General features: G+C 41.7%; 1 protein-coding gene across 1 annotated transcript in view; it reads left to right on the forward strand.

The window, feature by feature from the left end:
- LOC120941686 (contactin-associated protein-like 4) overlaps positions 1-23,208 on the forward strand; it is a 466,073-nt gene that overhangs the window by 325,865 nt on the left and 117,000 nt on the right. Inside the window, exon 11 of the mRNA XM_040355240.1 lies at positions 13,388-13,494. Coding sequence (XP_040211174.1) covers positions 13,388-13,494 — 107 coding nt within the window. The remainder of the gene's footprint in view (positions 1-13,387; positions 13,495-23,208) is intronic.

Genomic DNA, 23,208 nt, shown 5'->3' on the forward strand with positions numbered 1-23,208 from the left:
TCTTAATTACATTCCAAACAGAGGATATTGACATCTGAAAACGCTTTTCTATCTTCTTATAGCCTTCTCCAGCTTTGTGAACGTCAACTATTTTCAGTTTTCTAGACAACTGCTTAGAAGAACCCATGGTGCTGATTGATGGGGCAAGGTCAGATGAGTCTGGGCATTTAAAACCTTTGAGATTGACATCACCTGGTCTTCCCAGACGATGATTGAGAACAATCCACGACACTGGCAGGTCTCAGCTTTGCAAACGGGGCAGTGCATGCTATAAATTCTGCAGGGTGCCCAAACTTTTGCAGACGCCATTTTTTTGTTTTCTGTAATTTTGAAAGTGTAAATGATGGAAATAAAATCTAACTTTGTTTGACATATTATAAGAATGTCTAATCTGTAATTTGATGCCTTTTGGAGATTTTTCTATCTTTCCTTGGCTTTGTTATGCACATTAATACAAATTTTTACCTGGGGTGCCCAAACTTTCGATCCCCACTGTATGCTAGACATGTATACCAGACATGAGGATAGGTATCTGTAGAAATTAGATTCAGACGTGTGTTTTGTCATTTTGTGAACCCCAGTGGCAACTACTACTGATTCCTGCTGCTGGGATTGACAGCTTTGAGATATCAAGCTAATTTACTGCAATGACAGGCTGTCGCCAACCGCAATTATTTGTTCCTGTTTGCAAAGCCAGTAATTACCTTCAGTGATCTCGGCAGAACACAGTTTGTGTAAGAATGTAAGGATTGACGTTCTGAGGAGGTGGAAGTCCTCTCTATTTATTTATTTATTTAATAAAGTGCAAAATCTACGCAGTCTTATCCGAAGGCCTTGATGTGCATGATGCAAAACATTGGCATTAAAAGACCTTAAAAAACAACATACCAGTATGATAACACACATAGTAAAAACCTAGGGGTCAGTCCGGCACACCACAATAAAATTAGGTGACTCCAATTCCTTTCGGAATTTCAAAAGGTTATCCTCAAGTCTCAGTTTCAGGGGCATGGAGTTCCAAAATTCAGCTCCTTGTACTTCACTCGTTCTCCCTCCCTCAACTTGGCCAGATTCGCCGATATCAGCGATCGGGTAGGCACATACTTAATGAATTTTTCCCTCAGGTACTCTGGGCCACATCCATGCAATGCCTTATGGACAAGACATCCCGTTTTTCTTTTACGGGCAGCCAATGTAGGGCTCTAAGGGATGGGGTGATATGGTCACGACGACCAACGCCTGTCAGTAGTCTCGCTGCAGCATTCTGAATCAACTGTAGCTTGTGGATGGTACAAGCAGGCAAACCCAGGTACAGAGCATTGCTGTAGTTCAGTCGACTGCTGAGTACTCTATACTTTTGTGGGATCATTATAAGGAGACGTTTGAACAAATTAAGGCCTTTATAATTTAGGGTCCTATGTACTTGGTGAGGGAGTGTGTTTTTTTGACATTGGAGTTTGGAAAGCACTGTAGTATCAGCAGAATCTGGAATCATCACCATGGAGCACAGTGGTTAAGTGGTTAGCACTTCTGCCTAGCACAACTAAGGTCACCGGTAGACATGGGCAGAAAGGACAATTTATTTTGGATCGTATATATTTGTCATGTTACTAATTTCATTTTGTTTCAGAATTCATTTTGTGTGGTTTCAAAATTAGTTCTATTTCTTTTCTTTTTTGTTAAATTTAGTTTTGTTTATACATTTCCTAACAAATTAAACATTTTTAAAACGATTTGAATTTTGATTGGTTGAAAAATTATCGACCTAATTGAATTTTCTTGTAAAGAATAGCTGGTTGTTAAGCAGCAGGCTGGTAAACTGGCCACTGCTCCCTTAACAACCAATGTGTCATCAGCTGTCAGTTGACTTTTCCACTGACAGCTGAAATGTAAACAAAACAATGTCGGCAATACAATATAAAAAAAAACAGTGTGGGGTGCCCCCAAATTAATACTAGGCCATTTGGGTGTCTAATGGATTCTAAGGTGAACCCTTAAAAATAATTGTGTGGGGTCCCCCCAAAATCCATACCAGACTACCAGACCCTTATCCGAGCATACAGCTCGACAGGCCAGGAAAGTGGAGGGGGCGAGCAATGGGGGGTGCTTTGGGGCATGGGGGCTCTGCCCCACCTCAAAGCACCTTGTCCTCATGTTGATGGGGACAAGGGCCTTATTCCTACCACCCTGGCCAGTGATTGTGGGGTCCACAGGCAGGGGCTTATTGGAATCTGGAGGCTCCCAGATTCTGCCCCCCCCCCATGTGAATGCGTATACTGATTCACCAAAAATGTGCAATTCCTTTATAAAAACATATAAGACCAATGTCCCCCAATGCAGATTCATCTTACACCACCCGCAGCACCACTGAACCCAAAAGAAAGAAAAAAAGAAACCTCTAGCCTGGTCGAACGCTCCCGCAGACTGCCTGCTCATCTGTCTGACATTTCTTATATAGATAAGGGGCTGAGGCACCAGATGATGTCGGCGGGTGACCTCGCCCACTTGTGATGTCATCGATCCAGCATGCCCCAGTCAGTGATATCACAAGTGGGTGGGTCACCCGCTGACGTATGTACCCCATACTCATTCACATGGGGGGCAGGATCTGGGGGTCTCCTTGTTAAAGGGGGCTTCCAGATTCCTATAGGCTCCCTGCCCGCAGACCCCCACAACCATCGGCCAGGGTTGTGGGGATGAGGCCCTTGTCCTCTACAACATGGGGACAACGTGCTTTGGGGCAGGGAAAGGTGCTTTGGGGTAATTGGACAATGAGGTAAGGGGAGACACTATCACTCTGAATATTACTTTGGAGCAAAAGGTTATAACATAAGGTCAATCTGTGTGAGACAACATGGGAAACACAGTCAAGTATTTTACAGCCACCAGGATTTATAACAATTTGTTATCTTAACAGCTCAGTCCAGAAAAAAAGTAAGGAATGACACCTGAACAAACAAGGTGTTGGACTCCTTGACATTCGTAAGTCAGTACTGTGAGACGTTAATAATACCCACAAGTAATACACTAATACATTACTTATCATGTATGCACCTACATTAAAATGAAAATACACTATATTGCCAAAAGTATTGGGACACCTGCCTTTATGCACACACAAACTTTAATGGCATCCCAGTCTTAGTCCATAGGGTTCAATATTGCGTTTACCTGCCCTTTACAGCTATAACAGCTTCAACTTTTCTGGCAAGGCTGTCCGCAAGGTTTAGGAGTGTGTCAATGGGAATGTTTGACCATTCTTCCAGAAGCGTATTTGTGAGGTCAGGCACTGATGTTGGAAGATAGGGCCTGGCTCACAGTTTCGGCTCTAATTCATCCCAAAAGTGTTCCATTGTGTTGATTTTAGGACCCCACCCCAAACTCGCTCATTCACACTATATTGCCAAAAATATTGGGACACCACTCCAAATCATTTGGTGGAGGGGGGATTACGGTGTGGGATTGTTTTTCAGGGGTTGGGCTTGGCCCCTTCCAGTGAAAGGAACTCTTAAGGCATCAGCATATCAAGACGTTTTGGATGATTTCATGCTCCCAACTGTGTGGGAACAGTTTAGGGATGGTCCCTTTCTGTTGTAACATGACTGCGCACCAATGGACAAAGCAAGGTCCATAAAGACATGGGATGAGCCAATTTGGGATGAATGAGGCCTCATACACACGACCAAGGAACTCGTCGTAAATGAAACATCGTTTTCCTCAACGAGTTCCTTGTCAGGCTTGTCGAGAATCTTGACAAGCTTTCTTTGCGTACACACTGTCAAGACAAAATCTCGTCGTTCTCAAACGCGGTGACTTTCAACACGTACGACTGCACTATAAAAGGGAAGTTCGATTCCACTGGCGACACCCTTGGGGCTGCTTTTGCTAATCTCATGTTACTGCGTGTTAAGTAAAAGATTGGTAAGAGACGATTCGCTCTTTTCAGTCTGTTACAGCGTGACAAATGTGGTATCTCCATTACAAACGCCACTTTTACCGAAGGTGCGCTCCTGTCTCATACTTTATTCTGAGCATGCGTGGGTTTCTAAGCATACACACGAACGTGTTTCTCGTTGTAAACCAGCCCGACGAGAAACACAATGAGGAAATTGAGACTCCCGACGAGGAAAAAGAGAACTTGTTCTCTTTTTTCTCATTGAGTTCCACGTCACTTTTCTTGACAAACAACATACACACGACCATTTTCCTCGGCAAAAAAGTTCTGCCACCAAGTATCTTGATGGATTCTGTTGAAGAAAACGGTCGTGTGTACGAGGCCTCAGAGTGGAGACTGTGAGCCAGGCCTTATCATTCAGCATCAGTGCCTGAACTTACAAATGCGCTTCTGGGAAAAATGGTCAAACATTTCTATAGATACATTGTAAAGCATTCCCATAACAAGCTGTTATAGCTGCAAATTGTGGGCCAACTCCATATTAAATCCTACGGACTAAGACTGGGATGCCATTAAAGTTCATGTGTGTGTACAGGCAGGCATCCCAATACTTTTGGCAATATAGTGTATATCTGATGCAAGGACTGCTTTACCATTACTGTTTGCACTACCTAATTTAAGCAACTTAAACACTAAAATATAAAATTATAATTATAGAATCTTCAGTCTGTTGTTGAGCAAAACCACCCAAAGAAGCTTCATATCCAACACACTTTTATGTTGCATCCCCTGATTCACTATGTGGTTCATCATGTAGAAAGAGAAAACACATGTAAATCATAGAATACCGTAAAGTGATAAGATTATAAAAACTGAGCTCCAATAAAAACAAATGTTTGCTACATTGCATCAGATAATGTTGCTTGTCATTAGTGAGAACAAACACTGTCATGTCTTTACCAACCAAAGAAAGGACTGTATTGTTGCGGTTTTGCAAAATATGCATTTTCTCACTTTGCCATATATACACGGCTCCCATTAGTGACTAACAAATTACCAGCACAGCTTAAAGCAGAGTTCCACCCAAAAGTGGAACTTCCGCTTTAAGCGCTCCTCGCCCCCTTACATGCCACATTTGGCATGTATTTTTGGGGGGGCAATGGGGGCTTTGTTTGGAGTGGGGCTTCTTGTCCCACTTTCTTCTTCCACCTACGGGCCGCCTAGGCGACTCCTCCTCTCCACCTAGGCGGCCCCTCCCTCTAGGCGATCTTCTGGGACACGTGACAGGTTCCAGAAGATCGCCTGTCGAATCCGAGAGAGCAGCATGACTCGCGCATGCGCAGTGCACGCCCGGCCGTAAAGCCGAAAGCTGTCACGACCGGGAGCCCAGAGTGTCAATAAAAGCGCCGGCGGAGAGGAGGGAGAGAGGAGACACTCCAGACGGCTGCATCGCTGGACCACGGAACAGGCAAGTGTCTGTTTATTAACCACTAGAGGGCCGCGCTATAGACAAAAGACGTCCACAGCGTGGCTCTCAAGTGCCGAGTGGACGTCTTTAGACGTCCTATTGTTGTCATTCCCTGTGCGCGTAGCGGGGAAACATCGTGCCCGGCGCATCACTCGGGAGCCGATGCGAGTGCCTGGCGGCCGTGATGTCCGCCAGACAGCCGCTATCGTCGGTGACAGCAGGGACGTGGAGCTCTGTGTGTAAACACAGAACTCCACGTGCTGTCAGGGAGAGAGGAGACCGATCTGTGTCCCTTTACATAGTTACACAGCATCGGTCACCTCCCCCAGTCAGTCCCCTCCCCCCACACAGTAAGAAAACAATGAGGGAATACATTTAACCCCTTCCTCAACCCCTAGTGTTAACCCCTTCACTGCCAGTCACATTTATACAGTAATTAGTGCATTTTTATAGCACTGATCGCTGTATAAATGTGAATGGTCCCAAAATTGTGTCAAAAGTGTCCGATACGTCCGCCGCAATATCGCAGGCCTGACAAAAAAATCACAGATCGCCGCCATTACTAGTAAAAAAAAATAATCATAAATCTATCCCCTATTTTGTAGGCGCTATAACTTTTGCGCAAACCAATAAATATACGCTTATTGCGATTTTTTTAAACAAAAATATGTAGAAGAATACGTATCGGCCTAAACCGAGGGAAAATTTTATTTATTTAAAAAAATGGGATATTATTATAACAAAAAGTAAAAAATATTGTGTTTTTTTTCAAAATGTTCTGTTTTTTTATGTTTATAGCGCAAAAAATAAAAATCGCAGAGGTGATCAAATACCACCAAAAGAAAGCTCTATTTGTGGGAAAAAAATTATAAAAATATAATTTGGGTACAGTGTTGTATGACCGCGCAATTGTCATTCAAAATGCGTCAGCGCTGAAAGCTGAAAATTGGTCTGGGCACGAGGGGGTTTAAGTGCCCAGTAATGAAGTGGTTAAAAGTATTAACATAAAAAGCCTGGAACTCCGCTTTAATTACAATTTCTTGTTCTGACATTGTAAAGCAGATTTATTAAACATGTACTGGCTTCTGATTGTGTTTATAAAGCAAGATAGCTGCATTCATTTTAGAGCAGGAGTGATTCTCCATTGACAGAAAAAAGTTATGTTTTTGTATAACTTTTGTGTAAAGTGCTTCCTCTTAAGACCCACTTTCTTTCTGTAAGCTGCTAAAGTAAACCTGAGTCAGTTCTTGACACCATTCTGTTGCAAGTTAAGCTATTTTTTTTTTTTTTTTTTTACTTCTTGGTTCGGTTTTCTTAGCTTAACACATCAATAATATCCTTATGACCTTAAAGTGAGTTGAAAATTGCTTTTTCTCTTCATCCTATGTTTACACTAAATCTCCCTTGACTTTTATTAGATCCCTAAACCAACTTTTCAACTTGGAAAAATCTGTTTTAACTCAGTTCAGCCCTTAGGAAAAAGAGTTTGTCCTTGAAATCTCTTCTTAATTGTATTGCAAAGGCCCAATAAAATAGATTTATCCATTTAACAGAAAAATATAATTTATAGCTCTCGTTTTTACAAAATGTAACAAGACTCATAGTGTTTATTTGCAGGTGGAATTTTTGTGAGGAAGGAAGAAATGTTATAAAAGTTAAAGTTATTTTTTTAAAGAAATACTCATTTAAAGAAAATCAAGGTATCTGATGCTTAAAATGTACTATAGAAGCTATATACCGTAATAATTTCAGGTGTAAATAAAAAAAATATATATATATATATATATATATATATATATATATATATATATATATATATATATATATACCATGTTTATCGGCGTATAACACGCGCCAATTTTAGGAGCGAAGTTTAAGAATAAAAACATACATTTAAATGCCAATCAATGCAGCCTTATCAGTGTCCAACTGCAGCCTTGTCCATCATTGCAGAAGGATCAGTGTCCATCTGCAGCTCTGCCCAGTGTTATTTGCAGCCTTGCCCAGTGTCGTTGTAGCCTTGCCCAGTGTCCTTGCAGCCTTGCCCAGTGTCATTGCAACCTTGCCCAGTGTCCTTGCAGCATGATCGTTTAAAATTACAGCTGCGGCATCGAGATAGACAGAACCGGATGTCCTGTGTACTCGGCTCTGTACTCGGCTCCTCTCGCAGTCCCGCCCCTTGGCCAGGCTCCTATGATGGAAGTACCACAGGTCCAATGGCAGGACTGGGCATGACTGTGAGCGGAGCCAAGCCTAGCCGAGTACACAGTCCACTCGCTATGTTTATATCGGCGCTTGCTCTCTCCTCTTCTCCTCACAGACAGCGGGGATCGGCATATAACACGCACCTAGGATTTCACCCTGAATTTAAGTGGAAAAAAGTGCACCTTATATGCCGATATATACGGTATATATATATATATATATATATATATATATATATACATATACTGTACTATACTATATATATATATATATATATATATATATATATATATATATATATATATATATATATTTATATATATATATATATATATATATATACATATATATATATATATATATATATATATATATATATTTACTGTACTATACTATATATATGAGAGAATCTGAGAAAAGGGGTTTTCATATACTCATAGTCAGCTAAAACAAAGATTGGTTGAACAAAAAAAATTCTAATTGTAGTAAATATCTTGGGAATAAGATGGATGTGAGTAAAGTAGGTGAAGCAGGTGGCAATTTGATTTCTTTAGGCTGAATTACCAAGAATAAACTGTGTTATAGAGGTTGTTCAAAACATACAACACTATTGCTGCACATATATGATTAAAGGGGTTGTGAAGGAATTTTTTTTCCCCCCAAATAGCTTCCTTTACCTTTTAGTGCAGTCCTCCTTCACTTACCTCATCCTTCCATTTTGCTTTTAAATGTTCTTATTTCTTCTGAGAAATCCTCACTTCCTGTTCTTCTGTCTGTAACTCCACACTGTAATGCAACGCTTTTTTCCTGGTGTGGATAAAGCCTCTTGAGCGGGGAGGGGGCGAGCAGGAGTGCCAGGACACCCACTAACACACAGCTCCTTTCTCTATCTGCAAAGTAGAGAGTGTCCTGACTTGCCTGCTCGCCCCCTCCCCCCTCAAGAGGCTTTTTCCACACCAGGGAGAAAGCCTTGCATTACGGTGGTGAGTTACAGACAGAAGAACAGGAAGTGAGGATTTCTCAAAAGAAATAAGGACATTTAAAAGCAAAATCAAAGGATGAGGTAAGTGAAGGAGGACTGCACTAAGGTAAAGGAAGCTATTTAGGGGGGAAAAAATGTCCTTTACAACCCCTTTAAACAACAAGGTAAGCAACATTAAAATTTGATTATTTGATTACTAACCCAAAACAAATCCAAAAAAGTGCAGACTGTTATCCAGACTTGGGCTCATTAACAGAGTATATGCTATTTGAATTGGGTTTGGGTAAACCTTGTAAGTGAGAACAGAGGGGTGGGGGGGGTCTTAGTACGTGATCTGATACTTTTGGGGTGTGCGCACGCTGCCGGTGACACACACTCCTGCTGTGATTATACATAATACAAGCCCAGTGGCAGGTACCGCAAACTCAATGTCCGCCAGCACCTGCAGATTACACAGTACTGAGGCAGAATGACAATGTAAACAAGGCAGATTGTCGTTCTGTCAGAAGGGAAGGTATTGATCCTGCATTTATGCTAATTAGGAACACAGATCTTTGCCTTCTCCTACTCAAAGCACCTATCCCACAATGAGTACGCACAACTTAAGCATACATTTAACCCTTAGATCGCCCCTGCCCCCTTAATCCCTTACCCTACCAGTATAATTAGTACAGTGACAGTGCATATTTTTTTATCACTGATCACTGTATTAGTGTCACTGGTCCCCACAAAGTGTCAAAAGTGTTGATTAGGTACCAAATTTGTCCACCACAATATTGCAGTCCAGCTATAAGTCACTGATCGCCACCATTAAGCCTTGTACACACGATCAGTCCATCCGATGAAAACGGTCTGAAGGACAGTTGTCCTAGGTTAACCAATGAAGGTGACTGATGGTCCGTCGTGCGTACACTCCATCAGTTAAAAAAACGATTGTGTCAGAACGCAGTGACTTAAAACACAACGACGTGCTGAAAAAAAAAAAGTTCAATGCTTCCAAGCATGCGTTGACTTGATTCTGAGCATGCATGGGTTTTTAACCGATGCTTTTGCATACTAACGATCGTTTTTGACCTATCGGTTAGCAATCCATCGGTTACATTTTAAAGCAAGTTTGCTTTTTTTAACCGAAGGTTAAATAACCTATGACGCCCACACGCGATCAGTTTGGACCGATGAAAACAGTCCCCAGTGTGAAAAGACAAACTGAAATGATCAAGAGGCGTTTTCAGGCGCAATTTATCGTCTATTGTCTAGCGCTAAAATGCCTGAAAACCGCCTCGGTGTAAAATGGCTCTTAGGCCCCGTACACACGACCGAGGAACTCGACGTGCCAAACACATCGAGTTCCTCGTCGAGTTCAGTGTGGAAGCCGCCGAGGAGCTCGGCGGGCCGACTTTCCTCATTGAACAACGAGGAAATAGAGAACATGTTTTTCTTTTCGGCCGAACGAGTTCCTCGACGGGTTCCTCGCTGAAAAGTGTACACACGACCGAGTTTCTCGGCAGAATCCAGCTCCGACCGAGTTTCTGGCTGAATTCTGCCGAGAAACTTGGTCGTGTGTATGGGGCCTGAGTCACACAAAGACAAGACTCTGAAGATCTATATAACAAGTAGCGCTCCTTTACAGCAATATACATTTGCTTTAATTGAGGAAGAACACATATCATTCCTGGTGCTATTCATGGCGGCATTTTCATTTAAAAAGAAAAAGCATTTCCGGATGAATGCCATTTCAGAAACTAAGGCTTATGTTGGTAATTTTAAAGTATACCTGTGCTCACATCATGCACGCTAAAATATTTACATATTTAATACAAGTATTTAAAGCACTTTAAAACAAGCCCCCATATGTATCTGTATCTGTAAGCATTGTGAAAAATGTACTTTAAAACCTTAGCGTTTTCCCTATTACTTTTTTTTTAGAACTGGAATCTTGGCAGGCTGCCAGACTTCCAATGTAAAAAAAAAAAAAAACAGCAGATGTTTCTAAGCTGTTATAAACCAACATAAACCCAACTCTAGAGTCTTTTTATGATCTTTGAGGATCTTGACACAGGTGATTATTTGCACACACACCAGATTCCAGCAACGAGAATCAGTAGATTCTTGCGGCTATGATGACAGCAGTGGCCACTCAGCCTGTGCGCTGTAATGACTGGCTTAGAGGAGCTGTCACTGTTGGCATGTATCTGCACACCTAGCAACGCTATATCCTAGTCTAAGCCAACAAGGCCCAGGCCTAGGGCAGCACTTTGCAAGGGGGGAGCACAGAAAAGGTCCCCACCGGCTTGCGCTACACTGTTAGGCCTCGTACACACGGACGGACTGTCCGCTGAAAAAGGTCCGACCTGGCGGCCGAGCGGACATGTAGGGTAAGTCTGTACAGACAGCATGCTAAGAAATTTTTGTCCGCTGGAAAACGGTCGGCTGGACAAATGTCCACTGGAAACCTGTCCGGTCGGCCGTACACACGACCAAACATGTCTGCTGAAACTGGTCTGCGGACCAGTTTCAGCAGACATGTTCGTTCATGTGTACGGGGTCTAGGTGTAACGCAAGCCACTTCTAATTTTGACTGTCCTATCATCCTGGACCACAAACCTTCCTCACTGTGCTATATGTTTTCTGATGCACCATTGGCATGGTTATATCTTCTTAGTCCTCTCCATAAAATTATTAGACATTTGTGCTTAAAGTAGAACTATAGGCAACACTTTATTTTTCATTTTGGATAGAGTAAGGGAGGGTTATAGCCCCTGTCAGTTTATTTTTTTACCATCCCTGTGCCATTGCAGAGATTTCCCTTCACTTCCTGCCCCATAGCCAAACAGGAAGTGAGAGGAAATCTATGCAAGTAATCCAATGCCCGCTAGGCCCTCAGAACTAGTGTCCCCACTCTAAAATTTCAGGGCGGGTCTTAAACAGAAAGGGGTGTGGCATTGACAGGAAGGGGTGTGACATATTTAAATTGGGGGGTGCATGAGTTTAGTCAGGCCTAGGGCAGCACAAAACCTAAATACACTACTGACACCTAGTGCTTGCCTGCTAATAGGGATAGAGTGACCCTGAACACAAACAAATACGTTCAGAATTGGCCATTCAACCCTATCTGCAGGTAACCACAAGGTGTGCAGATATATGCAATCTGTAACTGCTCCTCTCTGCCTGTCATTTCTTTGTACAGGCTAAGCAGCCACTATTGGTTGCATACACGTTATATATTTGATAACTTTTCTTTCAACACTAAGGAAAGTCCGGATGGCTGCACACCAAACTGGGAACCAAATGCCTTTATTTGCATAAAACCATGAAAAACATGAAGAGCACTACATGTACAAGCAAGGGAGGAACGGCTTACAGCGCATTTCACACACAAATTGTGCTTTATCAAAGTATCAAAGCCTATTTTTTTTAATCCATGAACTGATCATTTATAACCCCCCCCCCCCCACCCGTGGGGTTGTTAGCAGGTAAATTGATTCAATACCATGTTCTTATCAATGCTTAGCAATCAAACACTTGTATTACAAAAAAGAATAATAAAGTGTAAAAATAATGATTCAAACTGTTACCAAAATATATACAATTCCAGCCTGCTCACTACTATTTAGAGAGAATAATTACCGTAACTTGGTGTGGCTTGTTGGCAAATTTACAGAACTTAGAGCAGGGGCTCTTAAGCTTGTTATGATTAAAGCCTAACAGTGGATTTCCCTATACCCCCATCGTCATCATTATGTGAACAATACTGTTTTACCAGTTTGACTTTAAAATATGGCAATAGCTTGGTGTCACCTGACATATAAATACATAGCTAAAAACAGAACTGCTGTGAGACAATTGTTAAGATTTTTTTTTTAAATATATAAAAATAGCAAATTACAAATACACAAGTTGGCTACAAGTAGTGAGCTTATTGCTGTCACTGTTGTGCAATCAGAACATGGAATTTTGGGCCAGTTATTGATAATGGTATGCAAATGTCATCTGAAATATTAAGATAATTCCATAACAAAAGCAGAGAATCTTGTTTCAATTTTGTTTTATATATTCAGAGATCCAGTCCCATACCCCCATAATTTGGTTTCTATATCCCTAGAGGGTATGGAACCCACCCACCCACCCCCCAGTTAAGAACTCTTGCTATAGAGCTTGCTGCATATCCTTTTCTTACATATCTGAGAAACTCCATTGTTTTATAGAAATACATTTCTTTTATTGTTTCTCTAACTCTATGATTTATAGGTATTATTAATATTCAAATTTAGGCTTGTGAATGTTCTTGTATAACACCATTATTATGTGAGGGCTCAGTATTTTATACACTTGAAATACATGATCACTCGAATTCGCTTTTTTTGACAGGAATACCTTAGAAATAGCCATTACAGAATATTTCCTATTTAGCAAAGAACAGACATTCTAATCAGACTAATGCAGTAAGCAATGAAGCAATTTAAAAAGAAATTTCAAAATCTATATCTATTAATAATTTTTAATAGTCATTTTTATGCTGGTAATTAATTGTCTGTGATTGATCTGATGTTAATCATGACTAAAATGAGGACCAATTTGCTCTGTGTGGATCATTACTAACTATGTGTTATATTGGGCATTAAATTATGAACCATAATATTGCCAAGAGTGACATTTACAGCTGAAATTTTGAAATATGCTATCACTTGTATTCTTGTTAATGAGGCTCACTGAGAACTTTTATATGTTACATTCCAGTATTATTCCGAATTATCCTAATAAAATATATTTCTTTTTTTAGTGTTGCTGACCTCAGCATAGATATCAGTAATTTTTTATCTTTTTTATATATTTTCAGATGTTTTCCCAACTACTGCGAGCATGGAGGAAAATGTTCACAAACATGGAGTGATTTTTACTGCAACTGCTCTGACACTGGATACATGGGAGGGACTTGTCATTATCGTGAGTATAGGTGTTTTAAGAGATTGGAGTTATGGTAGATATGGAGTTTATAGAACCTTTAGGGCTGTTTCAGGAGAAGGGGCAGAAAGCTTGAATTTTGCCTCCAGGCACCAAACTGGTGAGATAGTATGAGAAGTATAATAGTTTCTTAGTGTCCTTGGGAAGCAGCTGACCCAGGACAAGTTAAAGCTGCAATAATGATGGACCAGGTTTAGAACGAAGGGAGTGGAGGGAGTAAAGAGCAAATGATCTTCACTGATGTATATGCATGCAGGGTTGAAGTGGCTGTAGCCATACCAAATTATCAAACCAACTTATTATCTTCATGTAGACAAAGACCCAGTTTGTTTTTATATAAATCTACTTTTTTTTCTTAATCACAGCATGCATGATCCTGCATACTCTGATAAAAATAACAATAAAATAAATACCTCAAAAATATGTAAAAGTATATTTTAGATTTTGTTGTTAGACAATAGGAACAAATAGGGTCAAAATAGCAACCATTACACTTTTAACATAGGGAGCATGCTTTGTTACAATGAATTGTTTAAAGCTTCCACTTTAAGTACTACATTTGGCATGTCATTTTTTGAGGGGGGGGGGGAAGCTGGTAACTAGTTTTCACAGGTATCCAGCTCCCACTTCCTCTCCTGGCGCCACGGCACCAAGCATAAGTTCACCTATCCCCCCTCCCTCTCTGGAAGTCCCAGAAGATTGCCTGGCTATGCATAACGTGCAGCTCTGCATTCGCTTGTCTGTGAAGCCACATCCGGGTGCCCATGCTTGCAATGGCGGCACCGCAGAGAGGAGGGGGAGAGAAGTGAGGCTTTGGGTGGCTGCATCGCTGGACAGTGGGACAGGTGAGTGTCTGTTTATTAAAGATCAGCAGCTACACTTTTTGTGCTGAGTTTTAGTAGGACAGTTTCAGTGGAATGTTGTGGGTGGAAGCCAGAGTGTAGGGGATCGAGAAGGTTGTTGTCAGTGAGGTAGCAACTCATATGGTTGCTGCCTTACTGACAACAACCAAGGCGTTCAAGAAGCTTAGAGACTAATGGGAGCAGGGAAATGAGTCTTAAGTTATTCAAACAGGTGGGGTCAAGTTAGTGTTTTTTAAGCATGGGGTAACCAGTGCATGTTTCAGTGGTGAGGGAAAGGTTTCCGGAAGAGAGGAAAAAGTTGAAGATGTGGGTTAAACAGTTTAGGATAGAGCAGGAAGGTGGTCACAGTAATTGTGAGGGGACAGGTGGTGAGGTGGGGTGTAGATAGGAGTTTGGTAACTTCCTCGTCGGTAACAGGGTTGAAGGAGGAAAGTGTTGAGTGTGGTGTTGGACCCAGTGTGTTGGTTCAGGGAGAAAGCTGGACGCTGGATATCTGATAACGAATTATGTTGATTTTGCTTTTCAAATGATTGTCAATCTTCTGGGCAGTAAGCAAGTTGGTGGGTGGAGGCAGTGGGGGGTGAGGTAAGGATCTAAGGGAAGAAAATAGTTGACAAAGCTTGGATGAGAGGGTTTTGATGAAAGTGGTGTAGTAGGTTTGTTTAGCAGTGTGGAGGCAGGAGTTGTATTTAAAGTGTTACTAAACCCAGGACCCTGCATTCACTATATCTGGTCTCCAACAGTACACAAAACATGTAAATGCAATTATTGTAGCACATATAAACTGTTAAATACCCTTTCTTATCAGCAGTACATAGCAGTCTTGTGACTTCTATCACTGTCTGGTTAAAGCTTGTAGGAGGAGTTTCATTCTCCCATGAATGTCCTATAAGGATTTTTGTTATAGTGAATCAGATTGTGCTGCTGCTGCTGTATCTATGGCAAGCAATAATGTATGATTAAAAACATGTATTATACACGCAAAGAGGTTTTACTGATGCTGTATGTGTGGATCATATGGTGCTAAAACCAGAGGTGTATTTAGGTTTTGTGCTGCCCTAGGCCTGACTAAACTCATGCGTCCCCTAATTTAAATATGACCCACCCCTTCCTGTTTAAGACACGCCATATCATCTGTAAACCACATCCCTTCCACTTTAGGCTCCACCTTTTCCTGTTAGAGCTCCGCCTCTTCCTCTCTGTACATTAGCACACTCACGCACCATTCACTCCATACATCAATCAATCCAGTTGCAGTTGGCTCCTGTCTAAATTGTTGCCCTTACCATGTGTATATATAAATGCGAGTTAGGGACTTTAGATTGTAAGCTCCTCGAGGGCAGGGACTGATGTGACCTCTGTACCCTCCCCGCACCTCTGTACCCTCCTCATACCTCTGTACCCTCCCCGTACCTCTGTACCCTCCCTGCACCTCTGTACCCTCCTCATACCTCTGTACCCTCCCCGCACCTCTGTACCCTCCCCTATCTCTTCTCCCTCCCACACCTCTGTTTATGTCTACCCCTTCCTCTCGCACCTCTGTTTATCTCTGTACCCCCCCACCTCTGTTCCCCTCTGATCCCACGACCCCCCCCCCCCACACACACATCTGTGTTCCCCCTCTGGACCCCTCCCCCAATATCTGTTCTCTCTTTACCCCCCCACATATCTGTAACCCCCCACCTCTGTAACTTCCTCCCCCACACCTCTGTTCCCCTCTGTACATATTGTAAATTACAATATAAACCTGACAGCAGAAAAAGTTTTTTTATTTTTATTCAGGTTGGTTACTGGGTGCACTGAGTGTGCTGCCTGTTTTTCCCCTACCTCGCTCCCTCCCCCTGGCCAAGTACGCCCCATGTATGTTGCTAGCGCAAGTGCCACGCTACAGGCCACCGCGCCGGGGGCTAAATTTATGAGGGAGCCGGAAGGCGACCGCGGGAGACGATTAAATAAAAGGATGGATTGGGGGTCTTTTTTTTGTGCGGGGGGCGCTTTGGTGCCTGTGCCGCCCCCCGCAAAGTGCCGCCATAGGACTAGGCCTTGTCGGCCTAGGGCAAGATACATCTCTGGCTAAAACACTGCATACAGTTTAAAGGCTTCTTCCAGCATGTAATTAAAAGAAATGATGTCACCCCCAAAGTCGTATACAAAAACAAAAGTCTCCCTACTAAATTATCCTCTGTTTAAAACCATACCATTTGTTCAAAAAAAACCTTAACAATTAGCCTTGAATAGGACAAAATTGAGTTTGAAGATTCCTTTCTCAATAACTTTAGTGGGGTTCAGATTAAAGTTGTCAATTTCTGTTTTTTACGCTGGATTCAATGAACATTCCACAAATCAGACCCAAGCCATTAGCTTGTCCCTATTTAACTGCACTTCAGATACCAAGTAACTTAAGTAACAAATGTGTTTTTTTTTTAAATTGGGATTTCCAACAAATCTGATTTCGTAATTTTATATTTTGCTGGGAAATAATTCCTTTGAGCCCTGCAGACTGGAATCAAGACATTAATGGCTTTTCAAATGAAAGCTGAATTCTGCAATGTACATTAAGGTTTGCACAAAATTATGAACGTTTCATATTTATCACAATGTCTCCCAAATCACTTAACTCTAGGAGGAGTTTCTTTTTTTAGTACAATATCCTCTTTGTGCAGTGAGCAATTAAGATTGTCAGTCCCAGCATGTGCTTGTATACAGTTTTTCATAATCTCTTTACTGAAATCAAGACATCAGTGCTTAGTAAATGCTGGCTTAAATGCTCTTTTACAGGGGTTGCCAAACTTTTTAAAGGGAGGAATAGTGCCCCATTGTTGATATCAATGGGAAGAATAGTGCCCCATTGATGGTGTCAGTTGGTGGAATAGTGCCCTAAGGGCCATATAAAAGTAAGCAAAGGGCCACATCCAACCCCCATACCACAATTTCGGAGACCACTGCTATATTTAATTGCAAAGTATATTTTCTGAAAAGATAACAGAGACAAGTGAATTACCCAAACTAAACAACCTAGTACTAAGGTACTATGGGCCAGATTCATAGAGAACTGCGGCGGCGTAACGTATCGTCTTTAAGTTACACCGCCGCAAGTTTTCCTCGTAAGTGCTTGATTCACAAAGAACTTGAGTATAAACTTGCGGCGGAGTAACGTAAAGACGTCCGGCGCAAGCCCGCCTAATTCAAATGGGGCGTGTACCATTTAAATTAGGCGCGTTCCCGCGCCGAACATTCTGCGCATGCTCCGTTAGGAAATTTCCCGACGTGAAATTACGGCGCCCCGACGTGTTTATTGAATGGCGATGTGCGTAACGTACTTTCGTATTCCCGGACGTCTTACGGAAAAAAAAAAATATTTGAAATTCGACCCGGGAACGACGGCCATACTTTAACATGGCTAGTCTAAAGTTAAGCCATGAAAAAGCAGGCTTAACTTTGCGACGGGAAAAACCGACTAGTGACGACGTAACGAACGCCCGTACCTTCCTGGATCGCCGTAAAAGCTAATTTGCATACCTGACGCTGGAAAACGACGCAAACTCCACCCAGCGGTGGCCGAAGTATTGCATCCTAAGATCCGACGGTGTAAGTCAATTACACCTGTCAGATCTTAGGGCTATCTATGCGTAACTGATTCTATGAATCAGCCGCATAGATACTCTCAGAGATACGACGGCGTATCAGGAGATACGCCGTCGTATCTCTTTTGTGAATCTGGCCCTATGTTTTTTTAAAAAGGTTATACTTCGACAGAAAACAGATACATGCTATAATTTTGAAAGTTAAAGCGGGGGTTCACCCTATAAACCCCCAAAAAAAAAAAAAAAATTCTTCTACCATAAACTCAGGCATTGTAGCGCGAGCTACAGTATGCCTGTCCCGATTTTTTTATCCCCGTACTCACCGTGTACTCGTACATCGAAGATACCAACTCCCCTCGGGGAATGGGCGTGCCTATGGAGACGGAGGATGATTGACGGCCGGCTCTGGCGCGTCACGCTTCTCCGGAAATAGCCGAAATAGGCTTGGCTCTTCACGGCGCCTGCGCATAGCCTGTGCGCAGGCGCCGTGAAGAGCCGAGACCTACTCCGGCTGTCTTCGGGGAGAGTGACGTGCCAGGGCCGGCCGTCAATCATCCTCCCTCTCCATAGGCACACCCATTCCCCGCAGGAGCCGAAATCTATAATGTACGAGTACACAGTGAGTACGGGGGTAAAAAAATCGGGACAGGCATACTGTAGCTCGCGCTACAATGCCTGTCTCGATGGTAAAATCGTGTCACTGAGGGTGAACCACCGCTTTAAAATACACATTATAAAAATTATAATCTTATTAAACGGAATGGAAAGCAATGAACAAAAAATATACCTGCACCCTTAACCCAGTATTTATTTTCTATTAGACATAGTAAAAAAAAAAAAAATATCCATCATCCATAAGAATAATTCATACACTAGAGCGTTATTTTCTGGAACAGTATAAAAAACGGTAGAAAATTAGACAGAGATTTTATCTTCCACAAGATCATATATGTTTACATGTTGTAAATGTGATAGATAATTCATAGTGTGGAAAGCCAATCTGAAAGTCTCTCTGAAAACCAATTTTTTTTTTGCCCCAGGGCCCCTAGATGTTTATATACAGATAGACACACACACATTTTCCACATTTTCTTGGCTATATTTACATTCCTTTACTTTATTATATCACCATTTTCAACAAAGTGTAGCATATTAAAACTATTTCTTATTTCTAAAACATGGCTCAAGTGATTATATTATTCAGCCAATTATATATAACCAGTAGGGATGGACCGAACGACCCCATGTTCAGTTTTCACCAGAACTTTCAAACATTACAAAACTGGAACTGAATAACAAATCCTATTGAAGTCTATCTGACCCAAACTGTAAGGGCCCTTTCACACGGGGTGGATCAGTAATGATCCGCCTCCGTGTGTCCGTAAAGCTCAGCGGGGATACTCCGTAAAATCCCCGCTGAGCCGTCGGCTGACAGGGCGGTCCCCGCACACTGTGCAGGGACCGCCCTGTCTTTCCTCCGCTCTCCCCTATGGGTGGATCGGATGAACACGGACCGTATGTCCGTGTTCACCCGATCCGATCCGCCAGATGGAAGAAAAATAGGATTTTCTTCCGTCCGAAAAATCGGATCTTTGCGGAGGCGGGTGATTACAGGTGTCAGCGGATGGTCATCCGCTGACACCCGCAATCACATAGGGACCAATGTATGTCCAGTTTTCTGCAACGGATGGATGAAAATGCGGACATACGGTCCGTACATGTGAAAGGGGCCTAAAAATCAAAAGTGCCCATTTTGAAGGATTTTATGCAAGTAATTGGGCCTACAGTGGTTCTGGGGGTACGAATACTGCCTGGAGGACATGTATTAATGAAAAAACATAATTTTTAAATGAGAAGTGATTTACTGATGCTTTCAATATAGTGCCTGGGGGGCACCTTTAGCCCACGTTCAAATTGAGTCGTTTTGTCAAATCGGTGGATATTGCCGGAAATGACAACATCCAAATAGATTCCCAAACGTAGTTCCTGTACTACTGTTGGTGACTTCTGTGGGCGATTTGCATAGACATCTGTAAAGGAACCCGCACAGATGTCTCTGAAATCACTCCTGAAGTCTTACTGACATGTGGTTATGAAATTGTGCGAGAACTCGCATGATTTCTAACCCGCAGTCATTGTGAACCTGGGCTTAGTCTACTTGTAAAGTGGCACATCTGTACTAGAAGCTGCTGCAGCGATAATTGTATTTATAAAGCCATAAAAATTTAATTTTCCTTCCAAGCTTTATTTATTTTGTATACAATGGCTTGCCAATCTGTATGATGAGGCCACAATTTAGTGCACTAGGAACAAGGTAAAAGATTTTTTGGGGATAAATTCTGGTGTCTCCTCCACAGACTTTGGATAGAAGTAACAGGTGTGGAAAAAATGTGTCTTTGGGTGTCTTAACACCATAAACCTATAGAGGTACTCTTGATGAAAGCAAGAATTGGCCTTGCTGTCAAAAATTTAAATATGCACCTGTCAAATAGGTGTGGGAAAAATTGGTCTTTGGGTGTCTGTGGCGCCCTCACACCGTAACTCTATAGAGGTGATCTTGATGAAAGCAAAAATTGGCCTTGCTGTCAAAAATTGAAATGATATGCACCAGTCAAACAGGTGTGGGAAAATCTGTCTGTGGGTGTCGGAGGTGCCTTCACACCATAACCCTATAGAGGTACGCAACAGCTGGAGGGCCACCAGTTTGAAACCCCTGCTATAGAGGTACTATTGATGAAAGCATACGCGGGAGGGCTACTACTGCCACCAAACATCACCAGACACCTGCAAGTGTATGCCTACTGAAGTGAATGGTTTGCCCCTTGGAAGTGCGCCTTTGACATGGCCTGTGGATTATCCGTGGAGAAAGTTCTAAACGCTCCAGCGTAGATCCTATCCATCCTCTGAGTCTTGTTTGACCCCCCTGAACAAGGGTGGATGCAGGCTTTTCAGTAAGCTTCCAATCTTACTTTAGGTGGCTGGCAGCACAACATCTGAATGATTATATCCATGTTTCCACACTGGAAGGTCTCTACTGGATATCTATATATATGAACTTTTTTTTTTGTTTTTTTCTTCACATATTTTTGCATGTTTTTGCTGTGAAAACAGTAATCCTATGTGGACTATTATTAGCACATTATTACTTTCTGTGGTTATAAATTAGTTATGCTTTGATCATTTAGGAATCACTAATATATACTTACTGACCCATGTCTATTGAGTTTATTATCTAGCGCTGCGCATTTATATGTATAAATAAAGTAACATGCTGACTTTTTTTTTTAAAATGGTGTTTAATTAAAAGTCAACTTCAAAGTGGTTTTAAAGAAAAAAATATTCTACCTTCGCATTCCCTACATTAATGCCCTCCAAATACTTACCTGAGCCCTCTCATGATCTCACAATCCAGCACTGTGTCTGGTTGCATCTCATGTGGGAAGGAAGTGGTGGGGTAGGGCCAAACCATGCTGTGTGTGTGCATGGACACACAAAGCCCAGCTCAGTAGCACGTCAGAACGAGTGCCCCCGCAGCAGCTATCTTGCTGAGGGACACTCAGGAAGAGGAGGAGTTAAGAGTGCTGGCAGGGGACTCCAGAAGAGGAGGTTTAAGACTACTGTGTGCAATACCATTGCACGGAGCATGTAAGTATAACACTTTCTTATTTTAATTTAAACAAAATAGACTATACAACCGCTTTAGGTAATTGATAAGCTATGGCACTTACATTTCTTGATAGCTTTTTGGTATTGTAGTTACAGGACAGTTGAAACTTTAGCATTTCTGGTTTGCAATGCGCATTTGGCTCTGATGGTATATTAGCCATTTGCAGTACTCTGCTGGGCACTCCTTAAGAGCATATCATTTTTAAGGTAATATAGTGTAGAGAGAAGAGATGGTGATGTGTGTTTATAATCTTTATGCAGTGCTGAGTTTTTACTAGTGTTCAGCTCTGAAGGACTTTGAGTCAGCTCACTCAGTAGAAAAGCAGCTTGGGAAAAAAGCTCTTAATATTTCATAGTGTTTATCCTGCTGGCGGGTGAAGCATTACCCAAAAGGTTCTATATTATTACTCTGTAGGTAGGTTCAGTTTGATTGCTGGTATTTCAGGTGTTTAAGATATTATTTAGACTTGTATTAATACGATATTAACTAAGCTACATGTAGCCTTAATAAAGGACATTAGTAGGTATTATTTACACGTACATCTAAACTAGCTACATAACACACCATTTCAGAAAAACAACCGCTTATTTGAGAGGAAAAAAACACTACAATTTATAGGTTTTCCATATTACTAACAGTCATTTACTTGTGGAAGACTACAAAAAATGTACCGTGTGACCATTCCATCTTTATGTCATAGCAGTCAAAGGTGGAGGCCTAAGCAAACTCAGCATGTTTTCCACTGACTTCCAGCTATTGTAAAAAAAACCTGTAGTCTTTGTGATGTCTTATTTTAAATATGTATTTGATCAGCTTAAAGGGGTTGTAAAGGTATGTATATTTTTGCATATATCTGATATATATGCTGCATAGATCGTAAATCAATATATTATTTCAAGAAAAATTGATATTTTACCTGTTTTATTAGTAGCTATTTTTGGCACTTCCTCCTTTACAGTCTTTTTTGATTGCCTTAGCTTCTGGTTTTTGGAGCCGCTACATCATATGTTAATGTTTGATGGCCAAAACGTAAAATTTGTCTCATCAGACCAGATCACCATCCTCCATACATTTTAGGAGTCTCCCACATGCCTTTTTGCAAACTCAAAACGTACCATTTTGTTTTTTGCTAAAAGTAATGGTTTTCTTCTGGCCGCTCTACCATAAATCCCAACTCTATAGAGCGTACGGCTTATTGTCATCCTTTATACAGCTACTCCAGTCTTTGCTGTGGAACTCTGCAGCTCCTCCAAGGTCACCTTAGGACACTGTGCTGCCTCTCTGATTAATGCCCTCCTTGCTCGGTCCGTGAGTTTTGGTGTGCGACTGTCTCTTGGCAGGTTTGCTGTTGTGCCATGTTCTTTCCATTTGGTTATTATTAGGATTGTCCTGATACCACTTTTTTAAGGCCGAGTACAAGTACCGATACTTTTTTTCAAGTACTCGCCGATACTGATTACCGATACTTTTTTTTATGTCATATGACGCACTGATAGATGCCACTGGCTGATAGGCACTAAAAGGTGGCACTAACTGATGTCTGGCAGTGGCACTGATGGATGGGCACTGATTGGGAGCACTG

This window comes from Rana temporaria, chromosome 1 (assembly GCF_905171775.1).
Source record: "Rana temporaria chromosome 1, aRanTem1.1, whole genome shotgun sequence".
NCBI classification, from domain to species: Eukaryota; Metazoa; Chordata; class Amphibia; order Anura; family Ranidae; genus Rana; species Rana temporaria.